Source organism: Chlorocebus sabaeus, chromosome 20 (assembly GCF_047675955.1).
Source record: "Chlorocebus sabaeus isolate Y175 chromosome 20, mChlSab1.0.hap1, whole genome shotgun sequence".
NCBI classification, from domain to species: Eukaryota; Metazoa; Chordata; class Mammalia; order Primates; family Cercopithecidae; genus Chlorocebus; species Chlorocebus sabaeus.
The window spans coordinates 124892180-124916222 of NC_132923.1; the positions used below are offsets into that span (position 1 = coordinate 124892180).

At 51.7% G+C, this 24043-nt stretch overlaps 1 protein-coding gene and 2 non-coding genes across 4 annotated transcripts; 2 read left to right on the forward strand and 1 right to left on the reverse strand.

Annotated features, from left to right (window-relative positions):
- The first annotated feature begins 436 nt into the window (after positions 1-436).
- Positions 437-7255, forward strand: KIAA2013 (KIAA2013 ortholog). 2 transcript variants are annotated; one of them, XM_007980526.3, is made up of 3 exons: positions 437-1657; positions 3373-4226; positions 6524-7255. In XM_007980526.3, exons 1-3 carry the CDS (start codon positions 625-627, stop codon positions 6539-6541), a joined length of 1905 nt encoding a protein of 634 aa, XP_007978717.3. In that variant the 5' UTR covers positions 437-624; the 3' UTR covers positions 6542-7255. The 2 variants fall into 2 exon arrangements, with proteins under 2 accessions (XP_007978717.3, XP_007978718.3); XM_007980527.3 differs by lacking the exon at positions 6524-7255 and having other exon boundaries at positions 444-1657; positions 3373-4425.
- A 9492-nt stretch (positions 7256-16747) lies between these two features.
- On the forward strand, positions 16748-16867 carry LOC119619493 (U5 spliceosomal RNA). Its single transcript, XR_005235966.1, has one exon. It is a non-coding gene; the product is annotated as a U5 spliceosomal RNA (small nuclear RNA).
- Positions 16868-18370: 1503 nt separating this feature from the next.
- On the reverse strand, positions 18371-18489 carry LOC119619483 (U5 spliceosomal RNA). The gene has a single exon (XR_005235956.1). It is a non-coding gene; the product is annotated as a U5 spliceosomal RNA (small nuclear RNA).
- Positions 18490-24043: the final 5554 nt, after the last annotated feature.

Consider the following 24043-nt stretch of genomic DNA (forward strand, 5'->3'; position numbering starts at 1 on the left):
TCAGGCTGGTCTCGAGCCCCTGACCTCGTGATCCGCCCGCCTTGGCCTCCCAAAGTGTTGGGATTACAGTAGTGAATCGCCGCGCCCGGCGAGAGGATAGTCATTTTTACAGCAACAAAGTTGTGTGTGTGTTTTTTTAAATCTTGGGGCTGTTGAATCCATTAGTAGCAAAGGGGCCCAACACGTGTTCGGTTTGGCAGGGTCGATGTTTTTTTCACGAGTGAATTGGATGCTTCCAGTCCTCCCCAGACCCCTGCACTTAACTCTACTGGACTTCACTCTTCGGGCCTGGGAACCGGTGGCCCGGCCCCCGGCAGCTTCTGTCCCGCCCCCGCCGTGGCTCCGCCCCTTCTCTCTGGCCCGCCTCTCTCTCCTCCCTCCGCCCTCCCGTTTTCCATCTGTCGTAAAAGACACGGCGACGCTTGACGGCCGGCGGCGTTTGACGGCTGGAGGCCACCGAGAAGAAGGAGGAAGCAGCGGTGGCGGCTGCTGCGGCGGTTGCAGCGGGGGCCGGGGTGGGCGCCGCGGTCCGGGCCGGGCAGTGAGGCGCGGGCGGCCGGGCCGGTGGGCTGGGCGGCGGGCCCGGCGGCCGCCCCCGCACCCTTGCCCGCGCCTGGCGGCCCGATGTGGCTGCAGCAGCGGCTCAAGGGGCTGCCGGGACTGCTGTCGAGCAGCTGGGCCCGCCGCCTCCTCTGCCTGCTCGGCCTCCTGCTGCTGCTTTTGTGGTTTGGGGGGTCCGGCGCGCGGCGGGCGGCGGGCGGCCTGCACCTGCTTCCCTGGTACCGCGGTGAACCGGGCGCCGCCGAGCCGTCTGCCTGCCTGGAGGCGGCCACCCGCGCCTGGCGCGGCCTGCGGGAGCGCGGCGAGGCGGTACCGCTGGGCCCTGGAGTGCCGGCCCTGGTGGCCAACGGCTTCCTGGCTCTGGACGTGGCCGCCAACCGGTTGTGGGTGACCCCTGGGGAGCGAGAGCCCGCCGTGGCGCCGGACTTCGTGCCCTTTGTGCAGCTGCGCCCCCTGAGCGCGCTGGCTGAAGCTGGAGAGGCGGTGCTGCTGCTGCGGGAGGGGCTGCTGCGCCGCGTGCGTTGCCTGCAGCTCGGGTCCCCAGGTCCTGGCCCCGTGGCCGCCGGCCCTGGGCCCGCCTCCGTCTCTGGCCTTGCCGCGGGGTCCGGCCGCGACTGCGTGCTCCTGCAAGAGGACTTTCTGGCGCACCGGGGCCGACCCCACGTCTACCTGCAGCGCATCCAGCTCAACAACCCCACGGAGCGCGTGGCCGCGCTGCAGACTGTGGGGCCCACTGCCGGCCCAGCCCCCAAGGCCTTCACCAGTACCCTAGAGAAGGTCGGAGACCATCAATTCCTCCTCTACTCAGGCCGGTCCCCGCCTACGCCCACTGGGTTGGTGCACCTGGTGGTGGTGGCCGCCAAGAAGCTAGTGGACCGCCTCCAAGTGGCTCCCAAGACGCAGCTGGATGAGACGGTGCTGTGGGTGGTGCACGTCTCTGGCCCCATTAACTCCCAGGTGCTCAAAAGCAAAGCAGCCAAGGAGCTCAAGGTGCTGCAGGACTTGGCCCGGAAGGAAATGCTGGAGCTCTTGGAGATGCCAGCCGCGGAGCTTCTTCAAGACCACCAGCTCCTCTGGGCTCAGCTCTTCAGCCCAGGTGAGTCCTGGTCAGCACTTGGTCCACCCTAGATATGTCCCTCCAAAATCTGCAGAGGTGACACTGAAGGTGATGGTGGGGTGGTTAAAACTTGGGCTTGGCGTTTCACCAGAGGTTGAATCTCTGCTCAACCGCCTAGTGTCTGTGCGACCTTGGGATTCGTCGCCTAATCTCTCTGGGCCTGTATTTAATAACAATAACACCTACCTCAGAAGGTTTTTATGAGACTGTAGTGGAAATTTGAGTGTAAAGGTCGGGTCTTTCTGTTATTTGTTCTGGTAGGTGGGGCCTGATTTGAACAGAGTAAAGTGTTTTAGAGTCAGTTTGCAGAGGTGAAACCAGCAGGTGGATCCCCTGATTCTTTGCTCAGCTCTGCAGTCGGCCTGGTGACAGATGTGGGCTTCTTGACATAACCCCTGCTAGGCTGAAGTGCGTCCTGGCATTTGTGGCTGCAACTGGTTCACAGGGAGGTTGGAGAATGCCTTCTTTCAGCAGGTTGAGATGCTCCCGCCCAATGCAAACTCTCCTCTCTGTTGACTGTTAAAGAAAAGAAAATCCTGTTCTGGATGAGAGAGGGGTTTTGGTTTCCAGGGCTCCTATTGTCTGAACCCTTGTGTTTGGTTGCTCAGAGAGTTGAGTTCATTCAGCAAGTATCTACTGAATGCTTCTGCCAGGGCTGTTCTATGCATGGGGGGTGCAGATGGGAACCAGAGTACCTGTTCTCATGGTGCTTGCTTAAATTCTGGTTGGGAGGAAGGTAGACATTAGAAAAGTGAAAATTAAAATTAAAATAAGACAGTTTTTTAGGCTAGAACGTGCTGGCTGGGCGCAGTGGCTCATGCCTGTAATCCCAGCACTTTGGGAGGCTGAGGCAGGTGGATCACCTGAGATCAGGAGTTCAAGACCAACCTGGCCAATGCGGTGAAACCTTGTCTCTACTAAAAATACAGAACTTAGCCTGACCTCGCGCGATCCGTCCACCTTGGCCTCCCAAAGTGCTGGGATTACAGGTGTGTGCCACTGCGCCGGGCAAGAGGATAGTCACCTTTACAAAACAATGTTGTGTGTGTATATGTTTTTAAATCTTAGGGCTGTTGAATCCATCAGTAGCAAAGGGGCCCAACACGTGTTTATTCAGCAAGTATCTATTGAATGCTTCTGCCAGGGCTGTTTTATGCATGGGTGGTGGCCTGCACCTGTAGTCACAGCTACTCAGAGGCTGAGACAGGAGAATCACTTGAACCTGGGAGGCGGAGGCTGTAGTAAGCTGAGATCGTGCCACTGCACTCAAGCCTGGGCGACAGAGTAAGACTCTGTCTCAGTAAATAACTAAATACATACATAAAGCTACAGGACTGGAGAGAGAAAGGACAGAGAGGAGAAGTGGCCTGAGACTGGCCTCATCACTGGTGACTGATCTAGCGCAGGAGGTCTGATCATAGGGTTGGCACCAAGTCCTGGCTAAATCTGTGTTCCTCTGGGCTCTGGCACCAGGCCCCACTGCTTTTTAACAGGATTCTAGATGTCAGGCCCACAGGCTCAAGTTGGTCGTGTAAATAAGACAGGTGACTTTCTCCCATACTTTAGGGAGACGGGCACCGCTGTCTTTATCACTAAGGCACACCTCACTCCTCTGCTGCCCTTGGTCTTTATTTCATATGCTCTGCCTCCCAGCTGTCCTTCCCCCTTAACGTGCAGCTTTCATGGTGTTGCAGGAGTGGAAATGAAGAAGATCACTGATACCCACACGCCGTCTGGCCTGACCGTGAACCTGACACTCTACTACATGCTCTCCTGCTCGCCAGCCCCGCTGCTCAGCCCCTCCCTGAGCCACAGGGAGCGAGACCAGATGGAGTCGACGCTCAACTATGAAGATCACTGCTTCAGCGGCCACGCCACCATGCACGCTGAGAACCTGTGGCCAGGACGGCTGTCCTCTGTCCAACAGATCCTGCAGCTCTCCGACCTGTGGAGGCTGACCCTCCAGAAGCGTGGCTGCAAGGGGCTGGTGAAGGTGGGTGCCCCAGGCATCCTGCAGGGCATGGTGCTCAGCTTTGGGGGGCTGCAGTTCACGGAGAACCACCTCCAGTTCCAGGCCGACCCCGACGTGCTGCACAACAGCTATGCATTGCATGGCATCCGCTACAAGAACGACCATATCAACCTGGCCGTACTGGCGGACACCGAGGGCAAGCCCTACCTACATGTGTCCGTGGAGTCCCGTGGCCAGCCTGTCAAGATCTATGCCTGCGAGGCGGGCTGCCTGGACGAGCCAGTGGAGCTGACCTCGGCGCCCACGGGCCACACCTTCTCGGTCATGGTGACACAGCCCATCACGCCGCTGCTCTACATCTCCACCGACCTCACACACCTGCAGGACCTGCGGCACACGCTGCACCTCAAGGCCATTCTGGCCCATGATGAGCACATGGCCCAGCAGGACCCCGGGCTGCCCTTCCTCTTCTGGTTCAGCGTGGCCTCCCTCATCACCCTCTTCCACCTCTTCCTCTTCAAGCTCATCTACAACGAGTACTGTGGGCCTGGAGCCAAGCCCCTCTTCAGGAGTAAGGTAGGAAGCCGCTGTCTGGTCGAAACCCGAGACCTCGGCCTTGCTCTCAGCCCTGTGTCTCGGAAGGGGCTGGCCTGGCGAGGGGGGGTGAGGCCTGGGCAGGAATGGGTGTCCTGATGCCCTCAGCCCTTGACACCAGAGAGAGAGTACAAGTGTTTTGAGAGGAGACGACAAGGAAGGGAAAGCTGTGGAAATCCAGGTGTGAACTGATGGTCTTCTGGCTTCCCAGGGCAGCCCTCCCCTCCTCCCCCATCATAAATCTCAGCATTTAAAAATAACTGCAAGCCGGGTGTGGTGGCTTGTGCCTGTAGTCCCAGCTACTTGGGAGGCTGAAATGGGAGGATCACTTGAGCCCAGGAGTTTGAGGCTGCAGTGAACTGTGATTGTGCCACTGCACTCTAGCTTGGGCAACAAAGCAAGACCCTGTCTCAAAAAAGCAAAAAACAAAACAAAAAAGCAAATAAAAGTAAAAAAAAAAAGTTAGAGGCAGGGTCTGGTGGCTCATGCCTGTAATCTCAACACTTTGGGAGGCCGAGGTGGGAGGATCCTTTGAGCCCAGGAGTTTGAGACCAGCCTGGGCAGGAAAACGAGGACTTGTCTCTACAAAAAATTTAAACATTAGCCAGGTGTGGTGGTGCACACTTGTAGTCTCAGCTACTCAGGAGACTGAGGTGGGAGGATCACTTGAGCCCTGGAGTTTGAGGCTGCAGTGAGCTGTGATTACACCATTGCACTCCATCCCAGGTGACAGAGTGAGACCCCATGTAAAAATAACAACGAGGCTGGGTGCAGTGGCTCATGCCTATAATCCCAGTACTTGGGGAGGCTGAGGCAGGCGGATCACCTGAGGTCAGGAGTTCAAGCCTGGCCAACATGGTGAAACCCTGTCTGTACTAAAAATAACAAAAATTAGCCAGGCATGGTGGTGCACGCCTGTAATTCCAGCTACTCAGGAGGCTGAGGCAGGAGAATTTCTTGAACCCAGGAGGCAGAGGTTGCAGTGACCCGAGATCATGCCAGTGCACTCCAACCTGGGCGACAGAGTGAGACTCTGTCTCAAAAAAAAATAATAATAATAATAGTAATAATAAAATAAAAATAACTGCAACAGGCCCCTAGATTGACTTGAAACCTCTGTCTGAACTGCTGGCGGGATCCCCAGCTTCCCCCCATATGCCTGTTCATGGCATGCAGAGGTCAGCCCCTTGTTCCAGGCCTTGGACCAGAGTGGCCATCTCCTTAGCATAGGACACAGGACAGAAGCATTCCCCTCCAGTTTCCTGAGACATGTTTGCCCCTGGAAGCGGTGATTTTGGCCGTCATTGCTGCGAGACTGTCATCGGGGATGATGACATCTTGGGATCAGCATTGCTGTCACGGGGCGAGGCTGCTTACTGTGTCCTGCCGCCCGGCCTTCGGTGCTTTCTCCGGAGAAAGACCAGCAGGGATTCTAGGGGGAGGCCTTTGTTAGCAGTTGTAGAAGAAAATGTTTCCCAAAGAGCTGAGCTTTTTCCCTTCCTCTTCTCTCCTCCCTCATCCCCCTGTCTCCTCCCCTCTACTCTTCCTCCCCTCCCCTCTCTTCTCTTCTTTGCTACATTGTCTTCTCTTTTTAAACTGTAGTGACAGTAGAGAGGTATATATTAGGCTCTGCGTCTATGTTCCCAAGTAGTCAAAGAGCCCAGATCCCACCCTGGAGAAATGGGAAGTGCCCCCTCACATCCACAGGGATGCCTGCGGCTTCTAGTTTCTGGCCCAAGACCAGGACTTGGAAAAGGAAGCAGAACTTGACCTGAAAGATCAGAAGAGTGGGAGACAGGGCTGAGTTCCTCAAGTTCGAAGAACAGATCAAAAGTCAGATCAAAAAGGACCGCACAGAGGCCTTCCTTGTGAGCTGCCTCTGGACTAGCTGCACTAGGACAGGCGCCAAATGTGCATCGTGTGGGTTTTGCTGTCTGTTTGGCAGGCTGCTGCTTTTCCCTGCTGCTCGGTGGCTTCTCTGCCCTCGCTCTCGAGGGCACCTTCGGTCCCCCCCACAGTTGGGGAAATGAGCCAGACTACCTTCGTGGGGTGCTGAGCGATCTCTCAACAGACGCAGGCTCAAGCTGGGTCATGACAGAGCGGAGCCAGTGAACACTCAGCTCCAGAAGGGCCCAGGCCACTGAGTCCGTGGTCATTCTGCAAGGCTGGGTCAGAGCCAGGGTGTGGTGCCACTAGGGTTGTCTCCGTAGGCTATTTCTGTAGCTGGCCACTGGGGTTGGCAGTGAACAATAATCACACTTGTTTTGTGAATTGAACAGGAAGATCCCAGTGTCTGAGTGAACTAACAGTCCTGCTTTCAGCCACCATTTGCACAAGACACCCAGCACTGAAAGTCCTGCTGCCAGGGATCCTTTGGAAGCACCCGCCCTTTGTGCCTTGTTGGGGGAAACCAGTGACGCAGAAGCGAATGTGGATACACCAGAGTTTGCATTGGAAGGAACGAGTGTCACGTGGGGAGGGAAGGGGCCAGTGGACCTTTTGTAAGCTTTCCACTCAATAAAACGAACCTGTATGGCAAATACTTGAAATGGAACTCACTCCTTCCACTTTCCCCCTTTCTTCTGTCCCAGGAAATAGACCGTCTTTTGAAAAGACTCTTGTCTAGGGAAAGTTCTGTCCTTTTCCGAATTTATCGTGTTCTTTCTTGATGAAGTTTTAATTTATTTTTGTTGAGATTTTGCTAGATGGCTTTTGCATCCCCTGTAGATGGTGAGTGCTGGCAGTGATGTCCATCTCAGCCTTTGGAGGCCCCACGGTCCCGAGGCTGGGCCGGGGTCCCCAGGGTGGCTGTGCTGCTGCCTGTAGGAGGGTGCGGGTTGCGCTGTCATCCTCGGGTTTGCACGCCCTTTCTTATGAGCCTGTGGACACCTGTGGTTTTGTACTTTGGGGCTTCAGGGGAGGTGTTTAACTTTCTAGTGATTGATGATTGTCAGGTTTTGAAATACCAAAGCTTTTTTGTTCTGTTTTTAAATAAATATCTTTCAAATTTCCATGACCGGTTTGTGTGTGGTTAAAACCTAGAGACATGCACCACGTCTGCCCTCAGCACTAGATCTGTCAGAAGCAGGACACCCACCCAGCCCCGCTGCCAAAACGCCGTTCCTTTCCCTCATGTTCTACGTCTCTTCAAAGCAGTCCACCCACCCAGAAGGTGTGTTGGGGGCCGCCTTTCTGCTCGCCAGGGGGTTGCTGAGTGGCCCTGCTGAGTGGGTTGCTTCTCGCATTACCCTGGCTCCTTCCCTGCTAAGGTGCCCTCTCCCCCACCTGCCCTAAAAAGCCAGGGTTCTCCTGCCCTGGTTTTGCTGGCTATAGGACGTCAGCAAGACAAACCCTGAGTGGTCCTTCTCCAGATTGTCTGCTGAAGCCACCATCAGATGCCTCCCCTCTGTGGGGAGAAGGGAACTCTCCACTCCGGGGACCAAAAAGGGGCTGAGCCGGGCGTGGCAGTCCACCTGCGGGGCCGTCCTTAGCGTCTCAGCGTTTAGACTGTTTCTCTGCGTTCCCAGACAGCATTTTAAGCGGCATGACTCACCGAGAAGCCTGGTCTGCCTGCAAAGGAGCCAAATGTCTGGCCCACAGCCGATGGTTATGAGAGTAAACAGGGGGCTCAAGCTCTGCTCTTAGTGGCACTGGTTCCCCAGTTCGTTCTGTCCATGCAGCACCTTCTCCCCTGGATCGTGCAGAGCTATGACATGTGATCTTCCAGCTGTGGGCCACGGCTGGCTCACATTGCAGAGTGGGAGCCTCTTGGGGTGCAATTGGTGTCATTTACAGTGTGACATTAAATGGAAAACTGTTGGACCACAAGAACTGCAGCTCTCATTCCTTCTTGAACTTGGAACTGGGCATGTTGTAGGCTCCCATAAATGTAAAACAAGGCCGGGCGTGGTGGCTCACGCCTGTAATCCCAGCACTTTGGGAGGCTGAGGCAGGTGGATCACCTGAGGTTGGGAGTTTGAGACCAGCTTGACCAACATGGAGAAACACTGTCTCTACTAAAAATACAAAATTAGCTGGGCGTGGTGGCACATGCCTGTAATCCCAGCTACTCGGGAGGCTGAGGCAGGAGAATCGCTTGAACCTGGGAGGCGGAGGTTGTGGTGAGCTGAGATCGTGCCATTGCACTCCAGCCTGGGCAACAAGAGCGAAACTCTGTCTCAAAAAAACGGTAAAACCTATGTATGTGGTGCCTAAGAAATACCAATTGAATGATTAGAATGTCAATAAACTGAGGTTTGTGAAGTACAGCTCTGATTAAGTACTCACCATACATGTTAGATATTTCACATCAGCATGGCCTTTTGGGATGAAGAGGTTGCTGGGGGTTAAGATCCCAGTTTGAGAGATGTGGAACCTGGACCTCACACAGTGAATCATTTGTCCAAGGCCACGTGACCATCAAGTGACTGGAGTGCAAACTCTGCCTCGATGCTGGTGCAGGCTTGCTCGGAGTCCCCACCTGCCATTTCTTCCCATGGCGTGCGTCTGATGGCTTCTGTGGCATGGTTCAGTATCCACAGGGCTTCCAGTTGGCCACCATGGTAGAGAGGAGATGCTGGTGGTCCACAGTGGAGCAGGCCAAGCAGTAACCCTAGAGGGTCCCATCTGCGTGGTCCAGTGAAGGCTGGCTGCACACAGAGAGCCTTTTTCTTTTTCTTTTTCTTTTTTTTTTTTTTTTTGAGACAGAGTCTCGCTGTTGCCCAGGCTGCAGTGCAGTGGTACGATCTCAGCTCACTGCAAGCTCCACCTCCCGGGTTCATGCCATTCTCCTGCCTCAGCCTCCCAAGTAGCTGGGACTACAGGCGCCCGCCACCACGCCCAGCTAATCTTTTTTGTATTTTTAGTAGAGATGGGGTTTCACCGTGTTAGCCAGGATGGTCTCGATCTCCTGACCTCGTGATCCACCCGCCTCAGCCTCCCAAAGCACTGGGATTACAGGTGTGAGCCACCACGCCCGGCCACAGAGAGCCTTTTTAAAGTTGCTTTTTCAGGGCCTGAAATCTGTGGAAAATTTAATTGCATACTATCTGAAACTTCCCAACAGCTGAAACATTGGTTTGGAAATGTGTTCACTCCCTGAAAATCTACTTGCACTCCATACATCTGTCCCATCTCACATATTCTCAGCCACGTTTTTTTTTTTTTTGAGACGGGGTCTCATTCTGTTGCCCAGGCTGGAGTGCCGTATGGTAATCTCAGCTCACTGCAGCTTCCTCAGGTTCAAGAGATTCTCCTGCCTCACTCAGCCTCCTGAGCAGCTGGTATTACAGGCATGTGCCACCACACCTGGCTAATTTTTGTATTTTTGGAAGAGATGGGGTTTTACCATGTTGGCCAGGCTGGTCTCGAACTCCTGACCTCAAGTGATCCACCCTCCTCTGCCTCCCAAAGTGCTGGGATTACAGGCTCAAGCCACCATGCCTGGCCTCTCTCAGCCACCTTGACTCCTGCCATTGTGGCGGCAGCCAGCTCTGCACGGGTATGAGTGTCCTGGCAGCACCCAGCATCAGCCTCTGTCATCTTTAGGAAGCTGCCAGGCACTCAGGCATATGTAGCCTTGAAGCATGTGAATGGTAACACCATTTAGGGCCACGCTTCACCCATGGGACATGGAGCCAGTAGACACAAGCTGTCCTCTTCTGTCCCTGGCGTGGACAGTTCTGAGGCATACTTTATTCGGCTTCTCAGAAGGTGCTACGGTTTGGATATGGTTTGTTGACATTTGGCCTTCAGTGTGGCAGTGTTGGGAGGCGGGGCTTTGTGGGAGGTGTTTGGGTCACACGAGTGGATCCCTCCCGGAGGGGTTGGCACCCTCTCTCCGGAGTGAGTGAGTTCTTCCTCTTGTGGGAATGGATTAGTTCCCAGGAGAGCAGGTTGTTATAAAACCAGGAAGCCCCTCGGGTTTGCTTCTTTACACGTGTCTGCTTCCTCTTCAGCCTTCTCCACCATGTTGAGGCAGCAAAGAAGCCAGGCAGATGCTGGCACCATGCCCTCGAACTTCTCAGTCTGCAGAGCCATGAGCTACATAAACCTCTTTTCTTGACTGGCGCAGCGGCTCACACCTGTAATCCCAGGACTTTGGGAGGCGAAGGCAGGTGGATCACGAGGTCAGGAGATCGAGACCATCCTGGCCAACATGGTGAAACCTTGTCTCTACTGAAAATACAAAAATTGGCCAGATGCCTAACACAGTGAAACCCCGTCTCTACTAAAAAAATACAAAAAAACTAGCCGGGCGAGGTGGCGGGCGCCTGTAGTCCCAGCTACTCCGGAGGCTGAGGCAGGAGAATGGCGTGAACCCGGGAGGCGGAGCTTGCAGTGAGCTGAGATCCGGCCACTGTACTCCAGCCTGGGCGACAGAGCGAGACTCCTTCTCAAAAAAAAAAAAAAAAAATTGGCCAGATGCAGTGGCTCATGCCTGTAATCCCAGCACTTTGGGAGGCCAAGGAGGGCAGATCACGAGGTCAGGAGATCAAGACCATCCTGGCTAACTCAGTGAAACCCTGTCTCTACTAAAAATACAAAAAAATTAGCCGAGTGTGGTGGCGGCCGCCTGTAGTCCCCACTACTCGGGAGGCTGAGGCAGAAGAATGGCGTGAACTCGGGAGGCAGAGCTTGCAGTGAGCTGAGATTGCACTCCAGCCTGGGCGACAGAGCGAGACTCTGTCTCAAAAAAAAAAAAAAAAAAAAAAATTAGCTGGGTATGGTGGTGCGTGCCTGTAAATCCCAGCTACATGGGAGACGGAGGCAGGAGAATTGCTTGAACCAGGGAGTCGAAGGTTGCAGTGAGCCAAGATCATGCCACTGTACTCCAGCCTGGCAACAGAACAACACTCCGTCTCAAAAAACAAAAACAAAAAAACCTCTTTTCTTTATAAATTACCCAGCCCTAGGTATTCTGTTATAGCAACATAACATGGACTAAAACAGAAGGTCCCCACAAGATCAAGCCCTTGGTAGGAGACCCAGGCTAAGACACTAATCAAGAGGCCTGTGGCTCCTCTGGACGATTTTTCCAGGAGGATGTGGGATTCTCCATGTCCACTGACATTTGCTGAATTGTGTCCCCTCCTTAAATGTCTATGTTGAAATCTTTTTTTTTTTTTTTTTTGAGAACTGTGAGTGCACCCAGGAGGGAGTGCAGTGACATGAACATGGCTCACTGCAGCCTCAACCTCCTGGGCCCAGGCAATCCTCCTATCTCAGCTCCCCCAAGTACCTGGGACTACAGGTGTGCACCACCACACCTGGCCAGTTTTTGTATTTTTTTGTAGAGATGGGGCTTTGCCATGTTGCCCAGGCTGGTTTCAAACTCCTGAGCTCAAATGATCCACCTGCCTCAGCCTCCCAGAGTGCTGGGATGACAGACATGAGCCACCATACCAGGCCCCTGCAATGATGTTCTAACTTCCAATGTGATAGGATTAGGAGGCGGCACTTTCGGAGGGGTTCTTAGTTCATGAGGGTAGAGTCCTCATGAATGAGATTAGGGCCCTTCTAAGGGGGCCCCACAGAGCTGCCTCACCCTCTTTCCACCATGTGAGAATGCAACGAGAAGACAGCAGTCTGCAACCGGAAAGAGGGGCCTCAATAGAACCCAACCATGCTGGCACTGTGATTTCAAACTTCAGCCTCTGGAACTGGGAGAAATCAATTTCTGCTGTTTTGAAGCTGCCCAGACTATGGTATATTGTTAGAGCAGCCGGAATAGACCAATACGGGCATAACTTTCCAGCAGAGAAATGGAACTCTTCTCTGGTGATAACAAACCAAGAATACAGAGAGTCATAGGACTGCGGATGCTTTTTTTTTTTTTTTTCCTTTAGTCAAGGTCTCGCTCTGTCGCCCAGGCTGGAGTGCAGTGGTGTAATCACAGCTCACTGCGGCCTCAACCTCATGGGCTCAAGAAACCCTCCCACCTCAGCCTCCTGAGCAGTTGGGACTATAGGCACAAGCCACCACACCTGGCTAATTTTTTTTTGTATATTTTGTAGAGACAGGGTTTCACCATGTTGCCCAGGCTGGTCTCAAACTCCTGAACTCAAGCGATCCGCCCACCTCAGCCTCCCAAAGTGCTGGGATTACAGGCATGAGCCACCGTGCCTGGCCAAATAAATCTTAGGGTATTTCTGGTGAGGAGTAACCAGCTTCTGACCGAGCACAGTGGCTCACATCTATAATCCCAGCACTTCGGGAGGCCGAGACAGGAGGATCTCTTGAGCCCAAAACTTCCAGACCAGCCTGAGTGATATAGTGAGACCTTGTCTCTACAGAAAATTTTTAAAATGAGCTGAGCATGATGGTGGCGAGCACCTGTGATTCCAGTTACTTGGGAGGCTAAGGTGGGAGGATCGCTTGAGTCCAGGAGGTGGAGGTTGCAGTGAGTCAAGATCACACCACTGTACTCCAGCCTATGTGACAGAGTAAGATCCTATATCAAAACAAAACAAAACAAAAACAAAAAAAAAACACAAAACCTCAGCTTTCCTACCCAAAGAGCTGTGGCTTACCTCTCCAGAAGTAGCATCAATTTCTGCCAGGCAGGGACAATTTTTCCTTTCCATCCCAGAATCTCTCTGGGCAGGGAAGGCTTGAGGAGCCTCCGAAGAGCAGGTGGGACATTGGTGGACGGCACTTACTTCCAGGCTCGTTAAACTGGTGTGGGGAGCTTAGCCCTGGTGTGAGAGCAAATCCTCTCTAGGAATCTTTTTTGACTGGAACACAAAGGGGAGCAACACAGACGCACCTCAGCGAATGCAGCCTGCAGGAGAGACAGACGAGTGTCGACGGAGGATTACCCAGGTGCCGAGGCAAGAGACTGAAGGCACAAACTGTTTCAGGATAGTAAAGAAAATAGTTAGAATAGTTATAATACAAATTAGATATAGAGATGATCATGGACATTATAAATCATTAGTATGAACAATATTAATCATTAGCTTTTAATATTACTCTTTGTTGTATAACCAAGGAATAACTGGTGGGTATAGGGTCAGGTGCTGAAGGGACATCGTGAGAAGTGACCAAGAAGGCAAGAGGTGAGCCCTCTGTCACGCCCGCATAAGGGCCGCTTGAGGGCTCCTTGGTCAAGAGGTAACGCCAGTGTCTGGGAAGATACCCATTACTTAGCAGACCGGGAAAGGGAGTCTCCTTTCCTTGGAGGAGTCAGGGAACACTCTGCTCCACCAGCTTCTTGTGGGAGGCTGGATATTATCCAGGCCTGCCCGCAGTCATCCGGAGGCCTAAACCCCTCCCTGTGGTGCTGTGCTTCAATGGTTACGCTCCTTGTCCACTTCCATGTTCCTCCCGTACTCCTGGTTCCTCTTTGAAGTTCTTAGAAGATAGTGGTAGAATAAATAGTGAAAGTCTTAAAGTCTTTGATCTTTCTGATAAGTGCATAGAAGAAAAACACTGACGTATGCTGCCTTCCCTTTCTGCTTCGGCTACCTAAAAGGGAAGGGCCCACTGCCCCAGGATCACATGACTTGCTTGACCTTATCAATCACTTGGATGACTCACCCTCCTTACCCTGCCTGCCCCTTGTCTTGTATACAATAAATATCAGCACGCCCAGCCATTCGGGGCCACTGCCGGTCTCCCTGTCTTAGTGGCAGTGGTCTCCCAGGCCCAGCTGTTTTCTATTTATTTCTTTGTCTTGTGTCTTTATTTCTTACGATCTCTCGTCTCTGCACACGGGGAGAACACCCACCAAGCCCCGTAGGGCTGGACCCTACAGATGAGAAATTGAATGATGATACTGCAGTCAGGGCTGTGGGACTATGGGGCAGGGACATCTAACCTGTCCTTGAAAGTCAGGGAGGTCTTCCTGAAGGAAGGTGAAACCTCTAATCTGGAAACTGAAAGATGACGGGAGTCAGCCAAGCTAAGCAGTGGAGAGCCTGAGTGAATGAATGCACAGAGGTGGGTGGGTGTAGGGAAGCCAGGGAGCCATTATTTTGAAACAGGGTCTCCCTTTGTCTCCCAGGCTGGAGTGCAGTGGTACAATCATGGCTTACTGCAGCCTCGAGCTCTTGGGCTCAAGTGATCCTCCCACCTCAGCCTCCTGAGTAGCTGGGACCACAAGTGCATGCTACCACACCCGGCTAATTTTTTTTTTTTTTTTTTTTTTTAATTTAAGGTTTCTTTTTTTTTTTTTATACTTTAAGTTCTAGGGTACATGTGCATAACGTGCAGGTTTGTTACGTATGTATACTTGTGCCATGTTGCTGTGCTGCACCCATCAACTCGTCAGCACCCATCAACTCGTCATTTACATCAGGTATAACTCCCAATGCAATCCCTCCCCCCTCCCCCGCCCCGGCTAATTTTTAAAAAATGTTCGGTAGAAGTGGGGCCTTGCCATGTTGCCCGGGCTGGCCTCAAACTCCTGGGCTCAAGCGATCCTCCCGCCTTGGCCTCCCAAAGTGTTGGATTACAGGTGTGAGCCACTGCACCCACCCAAGAATTGGATTTCTTTGCCCACATCACTGACTTCTAGGGACAAAGGGTGGGCTCCGGCCCTAATTCACAGCAACAGTGACATTAGAGATCATCATTCCTTCCATGGACGTATCCCTTCTCTCCTTATTACTGTCGTAATTTTAGCCAGTCTACAGTTACGCTGAAAACCGAAGAACGGTTTTACAAAGTGCAAATTGAGACCTGGTGAAAAACAGTGACTTGCACAAGGTCAAAGAGAGGTCATTCATGGAGTTGGGTGGTGGCACCCTTGCAGGATGTACCCCCAGCCACTGGTGGGTTAATCATTACCTCTGCTAACAGCTTGTGATGGTTAACATTAAGTGTCAACTTGGCCAGGTGCAGTAGCCCACGCCTGTAATCCCAGCACTTTGGGAGGCCGAGGCGGGTGGATCACTTGAGATCAGGAGCTCAACACTGGCCTGGCCAACATGGTGAACCCCGTCTCTACTAAAAATACAAAAAATTAGACGGGTGTGGTTGCGGGCACCTGTAATCCCAGCTACTTGGGAAGCTGACGCAAGAGAATCGCTTGAACCTAGGAGACAGAGGTTGCAGTGAGCCGAGATCGTGTCATTGCACTGCAGCCTGGGGTGACAGAGAGAAACTTCATCTCAAAAAAAAAAGGGTCAACTTGATTGCATGGAAGGATGCAAAGTATTGTTTCTGGGTGTATCTGGGTGTTTCTGGGTGTGGCCAGAATAGATTAACATTTGAGTCAGTGGACTGGGACAGGAAGACCCACTCACAATGTAAGGGACATCATTCAGTCAGCTGCCAGCACAGCTAGAAAAAGCAGGCAGAAGAAGCTGGAAAAAGCCGATTCACTGGGTCCTCTGGGCTTCATCTTTCTCCCGTGCTGGAGACTTCCTGCCCTTGAACATCAGACTCCAAGTTCTTTGGCTTTTGGACTCTTGGACTTACACCAGTGGTTTGCTGGGGGCTCTCAGGCCTTCGGCCACAGATTGAAGGCTGCACTGTCAGCTCCCTACTTTTAAGGTTTTGGGACTGAACTGAGCCACTGCTGGCTTCCTTGCTCCTCAGCTTGCAGATGGCCTATCATGGGACTTGACCTTGTGATCATGTGTCAATTCTCCTTAATAAAGCCCCTCTCATATATACGTAGATCCTATTAGTCCTGTCCCTCTAGAGAACCCTGACTAACACACACGTGGAGGAGAGCTCTGAAAACCCAGGCCGGGGACCAGCGTGACTGCTCTGTGGCTGTCCCAGGAGACAGCAACGCTGGGCAAGTTTGCTCGTGAGAAAGGCTGAGGCTTCTCTCAGAATAAAACCTTGGGAAGAGACAACTATACAGCATTCCCAGGGGCCGGCGCAGTGGCTCACGCCTGTAATCCCAGCACTTTGGGAGGCCAAGGTGGGCAGATCACCTGAGGTCAGGAGTTCGAGGCCAGCCTGGCCATCATGGCGAAACCCCATCTCTACTAAAAATACAAAAATTAGCCAGATGTGGTGGCGGGCACCTGTAATCCCAGCTACTTGGAAGGCTGAGACAGGAGAATTGCTTGAACCGGGAAGGCAGAGGTTGCAGTGAGCCCAGATCATACCACAGCACTCCAGCCTGGGTGACAAGAGCAAGACTCCATCTCAAAACAAACAAAACCTTTCTCTTGTCATGTAACCCATACATACACATACTATGTACCCACAAACATTAAAAATCAAAAATTTAAGACAAAATGAAAACAACAGAAAACCTTTTTTTGAGGAGTCCCTAGGCTTCACCAGTTTGTCAAAACTGGAGCTTGATTGCTGAGACTTTATTTGCATACCCACAATGCATGTGCACCAACTAATTTTCATCTTTAAAATTAGTAGATCCCTTTTTTCCTTCAATCTATCTTTCCTGAAACTGAGATTGCTGTTCCAGAACTGTCTGAAGAAAAAAGCAGAAGTCAATAGCTCTTTTGGGCAGAAAGAAAGTTACCATTAGCCCATTGGTAGTAGTCCTTACCTGAGCACTGAGTGCTGCCCATGACACCCTACACTAGTTTCTCTTCAAATCACATGAATTTTTTGCCTTTTACTAAAGATTTCTGTGGAGAAAAGCAACTGTGAGTTTTAAGCTAATTTTTTCTGACACCTTGCATTTCTTAGCGCGGCTTGTTTGAGCAGTCTTAAAAGTAGATGCACTAGAAAAGCTGTTATGAGGGTTCTTCTATATTCTGAAACAAAAAACAAACTCAAGACTCCAGTGTTTAATTTTGGAGGATCAGAGCTGGCTTTTGGAGGAGCAGCTGATGTTGGGGGAAAAGGACAATTACCCTCCTACGTAGCTTGAATGGGGCTTGGAGCGGGGGGGGGGGGGGGGGGGGGGGGGCGGGGGGCGGGAGGGGCTGTGGGCGACTGCTTTAGGGCCTGAGCCTGCTTCAGAGCCTGAGCCTCGGGTCAGAATTTTTGTTTTGTTTTGTTTTGTTTTTTTGAGATAGAGTCTCGCTCTGTCGCGCTCTGTCGCTCAGGCAATGGCGCGACTTCGGTTCACTGCAACCTCCGCCTTGCAGGTTCAAGCGATTCTCAGCCTCCCGAGTAGCTGGGATTACAGCTAATTTCCCGGCTAATTTTTGTATTTTTAGTACAGACGGGGTTTCTCCATGTTGGCCAGGCCAGTCTCGAACTCCTGAGCTTAGGTGATCCGCCTGCCTCGGCCTCCCAAAGTGCAGGGATTACAGGCGTGAGCCACCGCGCCCGGCCTGGGGATCAGGATTTTTTGCGATGGATTTCCTCTCTCCTTTACCGCGACAGACCCTGCTAGTTTTCCCTCCCCAGTACTCAGCCTCTCCCTAGAATCTCCCATCACTAGCAGGGCTCACGGCTACCTGGAGGCATGACTACATTTCCCAGCCTCCCTTGCGGTTGAGACGAATTCTAGCCAATGGGAGTGGCTGGAAAATTCACTTTCTCTTGCGTTTCATGAAACCGGTTGGGTGTCGGGAGGACTAGCTGCGCGCCGGGCACCGCTCCTCAGGCGGGGATACTGGGTAGAAGAGCTCGGGGCTGCCTTCTTCTACACGGAGAAGCCGGTGGGAGCAGCGGGGGAGCTCGCCCAGAGCCCCTGCTTCATTTGATCGGATAGTCCAGCGGTCCCCAACCTTTCTGGCACAAAGGACCCAGTTCGTGGAAGACAGTTTTTCCAAGGGCAGGGGAAGGGTGGGTACGCGACGTGGACAGTTTCAGGTTGAAACTGTCCCCCTCAAGTCATCAGCCATTAGACTCTCATAAGGAGTACGCACCTAGATCCCCCGTATGCGCAGTTCACAATAGGGTTCCTGCTCCTAGGAGAATCTGATGCCCTACTAAGCTGACAAGATGGGGAGGTCAGGCGGTAGTGCTTGCTAGCCGGTAACCCTCTGTCGGTGAGTGAGCGGGGTTAAAAACCCCTGCTGTAATCAACCAACAAGCTGTTCCTTGGTCAAAAGCAGTAAGCCACCCCAACATGTCATGGTAGCAACTGCCCGAAGTGCAATAGAACTACTAACGCCTATCCTAACAAAGTGAACCTCTCGAAAAGCCTGAAAATCCGCGTTCGTATTCACGCACTTTACGATATTAACGAACCCACACTAAAACACTTACATAAAAGTCTGCTTTTCAACAACACAAAAGTAAGCCCTGCTAAAAACGCAAGGCCTCAAAAAATTGGTTTAAAACTCAGAGTTGTTCCTCTCCACGGAAATCTTTAGTAAAAGGCGAAAGATTTATACGATCTGAAGAGAAACCAGAGTATAATCCAATACGCGCGACACTCAGTTCTCAGGTAACGACTACTCCCAACAGGCTAATGGTAACTTTCTCTCCGTCCAAAAGAGCCATTGACTTCTGCCTTTTTCTTCAGACAATTCTGAACAGCAATCTAGGTGTCGGGAAAGATACGTTGAAGGAAAAAGGGGATAGTAATTTTAAAGACGAACATTATTTGGTGCACAATGCATTGTGGGTATGCAAATAAAGCCTCCCCAATCACGCTCCAGTTTCAGGAAATACCTTAAATGGTTCATGCGTTTTAGCGCTGCGCCTGAGGCCACCACCGGGGGGCAGAGCAGAGTCTGGTCCCAGAAGAAAAAGGCTGACTTTATCTGCTTTACTTACAGTAGGCGAGCTATTAGGTCGGTGGAAAAGTAATTGAGGTTTTTGCAATTTAATTGCAAAATTAACCTAATGAGTAAACAATTTTTTTGAACGTAAAAAAAAATTAAAAAAAAATTATCTTGGCTGGACTCCGTGGCTCACTCTTGTAATCCCAGCACTTTGGGTGGCTGAGGCGGGCTGATCGACTGAACCAGGGGTTTGGGACCAGCCTGGGCAACATAACGAGAGCCTGTCTCCAAAAAAAAAAAAAAAAAAAAAAAAAAAATTCTTACACTTATAGCCACTCCAGACCTACTGAAGCCCTGGGGATTGGGCCCAGTCCCCTGAGTCTGAACTCATCCTCCGTGTGATTCTGATGGAGGCTACACTGAGAACCTCTGTTGGACAACTGTTCTGCCTGAAATACGGAGAGTGAGGAGTTTGGGAGACACATTACTGGCTGAGCAGGGGAAGGCCTGGGAAAGGCTGTGAAATGAGGAGAGAAAAGGCGAGGGAAGGTGGCCTTTTCCCACCACCTTCCCACCTGGGGGATGGTGGCATAAAAGGAGGGGGCAGTGCAGGAGCCTGTGAAAGGGACTAGAGAAATTCAGGGAGGAAGAAGGAAGACCTGGACTGGGAGCCGTACAGAAACCGAGGGCAGAGAAGAAGTGTCCTGGCTGGGCGCGGCGGCTCACGCCTGTAATCCCAGCACTTTGGGAGAGAGGAAGGAAACAGTAGGTGAGGAGGGGCAGGAGATGGGGAGGGGGCGGTAGCTGGCTCCTGGTTGCAGAAGGGAAGGAGGAGCCGTGCAGGGGTCTCCCCGAAGCGATCCTGGTCCATGGAGCCCGGGCCTATCCCCAACCCCCATTCTCTCACTCCCCTGCAGCCCGTCCTTTGCTGGCCCCTATTTCCCTCCATCTTCTCACCTGGGAAGATCCCAGCGCCCTGTCTTTCCAGCCTCTGCCCTGTAGCAACTGAACTGCTGGAAAAATCCCACAGCAGGGGAACCTCCAATACAGGCCTCCACTCCACCTGTTTCTCTCATTGGCTCCACTTCCCCCTCAAGATGTCCCTTTTAGGCTGAGTGGGGTGGCTCACGCCTGTAATCCCAGCACTTTGGGAGGTGGAGGCAGGCGGATCACCTGACGTCAGGAGTTCGAGACCAGCCTGGCCAACATGGCAAAACCCTGTCTCTACTAAACATACAAAAATTAGCTTGATGTGTTGGTGTGTGCCTGTAATCCCAGCTACTTGGGAGGCTGAGGCACAAGAATCACTTGAACCCAGGAGTCGGAGGTTGCAGTGAGCCGAGATCGCACCATTGCACTCAAGCCTGGGGGACAAGAGCAAAACTCCGTCTCAAAAAACAAACAAAAAAACAAACACACAAACACCCCTTTTAACCCTTCTCTCCCCTTATCTTCCCGCTCTGCAACTCACTGTGTCAGCCCACAACATCCCAGGGGCTTCCTTGAGAGGCCAGACGTCCTCATCTTCCCAGCCCGCAGCAGCCGCATCTGCCTCATCTTCTGCCTCCTCCTGGGCTTTGAATCCCAACTCCACAAAGATGGTGCCCCTTCCATGCAGTCCCCCAGCAGCACCCTCTGTGTCCCTCCCGCTGTGGTCGTCTGAATGTCGTGGCCCCTCACACATCCCCAGGCTGAAATGTAATCTCCAAGATGATGGTGTTGATAGGTGGGGCCTCTGGGAGGTGATTGGGTCATGGATCGGATCAGTGTCCTTATAAAAGGGTTTGAGGAGCGAGTTTGTGCCTTTTACCCTCCCATCAAGTGGGGACATGGGGAAGGTGCCATCCATGAGGAACAGGCCTTCACTAGACCACAAATCTGCTGCTGCCTTTGATATTGGACTTCCCAGCCTCCAGAACTGTGAGCAACAAATAAATTTCTGCTGTTTATAAATTACCCAGTTTAAGGTATTTTGTCATAGCGCCTGAACTAGGACACCCCCCCACTGGCTCATCTTCTAGACGGATAAGTAGGCTTCCTTATCTCCTAACCTGAGAGAGAGAGCGAGAGCGAGAGAGAGAGAGAGAGAGAGAGAGAGAGAGAGGTGAAGGAGGAAGTGGGGAAGGAAGAAAGACTTCCTAAACCTCATCACCATCAGCCACAACAAAGCACTTTTACTTTGTATTTCTTTTTTTTTTTTTTTTTTTTTTTTGAGAGGGAGTTCGCGCTGTCGCCCAGGCTGGAGTGCAGTGGCCGGATCTCAGCTCACTGCAAGCTCCGCCTCCCGGGTTTGCGCCATTCTCCTGCCTCAGCCTCCCGAGTAGCTGGGACTACAGGCGCCTGCCACCTCGCCCGGCTAGTTTTTTGTATTTTTTAGTAGAGACCGGGTTTCACTGTGTTAGCCAGGATGGTCTCGATCTCCTGACCTCGTGATCCGCCCGTCTCGGCCTCCCAAAGTGCTGGGATTACAGGCTTGAGCCACCGCGCCCGGCCTTACTTTGTATTTCTATTTAAAAAAAAAAAATGATGGAAATCTCTTTAGTAAAAATAAACTTGGGGCTGGGCGCAGTGGCTCAGACCTGTAATCCCAGCACTTTGGGAGGCCAAGGCGGGTGGATCCCCTGAGGTCAGGAGTTTGAGACCATCCTGGCCAACATGGTGAAACCCCGTCTCTACTAAAAACAAAAAAATTACCTGGGCATGGGGGGCGCCTATAGTCCCAGTTACTTGGGAGGCTGAGGCAGGAGAATCGCTTGAACCCCAGAGGCAGAGGTTGCAATGAGCCGAGATTGTGCCACTGCATTCCAGCCTGGGGGACAGAGCAAGACCCTGTCTCAAAAAAAAAAGATTTCCAAACAGGGACTCAAACAGATGCCTCTACATGAGCATTGTTCATAACAGCCCAAAGATGATAACAGTCCCAGTGTCTATCAGCTGATTAGTGGATAAACGAAATGTGGTTTATCCATACAATGGAATACTATTCAGCTGCAAAACAGAGGGAAATTCTGGTACACACTACGTTGTAGATGAACTGAGGATGTATGCTAAATGAAAGAAGCCAGCCACAAAAAGGCATAGATCGTATGACTGTTCTTCGGTGAAATATCCAGAAGAGGGGATAATAGGAGTTCTTGGGTATTGCATAGAGTTTCTGTTTGGGGTGATGAAAAATTTTGGAAATGGTTGGCAGTGATGGTATTACGACATTGTGAATGTTTAATTTATTTTTAGTTTTTAGCGATGAGGTCTTGCTCTGTTGCCCAGTTAATTTTTATTTTTTATTTTTACTTTTTGTAGAAACGAGGTCTCACTATTTTGGCCAGGCTTAATTTGTTTATTTTTATTTTTTGTGGACCTGGAATCTTGCTATGTTGCTCAAGCTGGTCTCAAACTTCTGGCCTCAAGTGATCCTCCTGTCTCAGCCACCCAAGGTGTTGGGATTACAGGTGTGAGCCACCACACCTGGTCCATTTTCCCTGATCAGGGACAATGCGTTGTTATGTGTGATATTTGGTGTGATTTGTTTGTTTGTTTGTTTGTTTTAGGTGGAGTCTCTCTCTGTCGCCAGACTCTGGAGTGCAGTGGCGTGGTCTCAGCTCACTGCAACCTCCAACTCCCTGGTTCAAGTGATTCTGCTGTCTCAGTCTCCCAAGTAGTTGGGATTACAGGCACACGCCACCATGCTCAGCTATTTTTTTTTTGTCAAGACGGAGTCTCTCTGTTGCCCAGGCTGGAGTGCAGTGGCCGGATCTCAGCTCACTGCAAGCTCCGCCTCCCGGGTTTATGCTATTCTCCTGCCTCAGCCTCCCGAGTAGCTGGGACTACAGGCGCCCACCACCACGCCCGGCTAGTTTTTTTGTATTTTTTTTAGTAGAGGCGGGGTTTCACCATGTTGGCCAGGATGGTCTCAATCTCCTGACCTCATGATCTGCCTGCCTCAGCCTCCCAAAGTGCTGGGATTACAGGCATGAGTCACCGCGCCTGGCCTGGTGTAAGATTTTAGCATATAGCCTGTATTAGTTATGTTAGGGAAATTTCCTTCTATCATCAGTTTTCTCTGTGCTGAGTTTTTATCATCAAATGCTTTTCAGAATCTATTGAGATAGTTGTATAAATTTTCTCCTTTGAATTCAGCGATATGGTGAACTGCATTGCTAGACTTTTGTTTTGTTTTGTTTTGTTTTGTTTGAGACAGTCTCACTCTGTTGCCCAGGCTGTAGTATAGTGGCAGGATCTCGGCTCACCATAACCTCCGCCTCCCAGGTTCAAGCGATTCTTGTGCGTCAGCCTCCTGAGTAGCTGGGATTACAGGTGTGCACCACCATGCCTGGCTAGTTTTTCTATTTTTAGTAGAGATGGAGTTTCATCATGTTGGTCAGGCTGGTTTCAAACTCCTGACCTCAGGTGATCCACCCGCCTCGGCCTCCCAGAGTGCTGGGATTACAGGCGTAAGCCACCACGCCCGGCCCACACTTTTTTTTTTTTTTTTGAGATGGAGTCTCACTCTGTTCCCCAGTCTGGGGTGCATTGGTAAGATCTTGGCTTACTGCAACCTCCAACACTCTAGGTTCGAGTGATTCTCCTGCCTCAGCCTGCTGAGTAGCTAGGATTACGGGTGTGTGCCATCACGCCTGGAGAATTTTTGTATTTTTAGTAGAGACAGGGTTTCGCCATGTTGGCCAGGCTGTTCTCAAACTCCCGACCACAAGTGATCTGCCCGCCTCAGCCTCCCAAAGTGCTGGGTTTATAGGCATAAGCCACCGTGCCTGGCCTGAAACTTCTACTTTTAAAAGTAGAGCTTCAATTCCAGCTCCATAGAGCATGGAATTGTGGAATCAGGGTAGTACTTGAGTAAAGTCTGAATCTCAGCCAAAGCCTGGGAGGTTTGAAACCCAAGAGAAAATGCCAGGAAGCCCTGCCAACTCTGTTGAGGTCGGACGAGTGAAACCTGTTCCTGCGGGTACCAAAGCTCAGAATGTCAGCAAAGCAGCATGGATTGTGGGAGGCTTGCCTCGGGTCCCATCTGTGGGTTGCCAAAATGTCAACCTAAAATCATCAAAAGGGTTAGAATCTAATGTAAAGAGTGTTTATTCAAACACAAAACATGAGGATGGACAACCTGGAAACATCAACTCCAAAGGAATGGTCAGTGTTCCAATGTAGACAGAGACGGGAGTTTTTAGCAGGTTTATAGCATTTTTCTTTTCCCCTTCCTTCCCTTCCTTCCTTCCTCCCACCCGC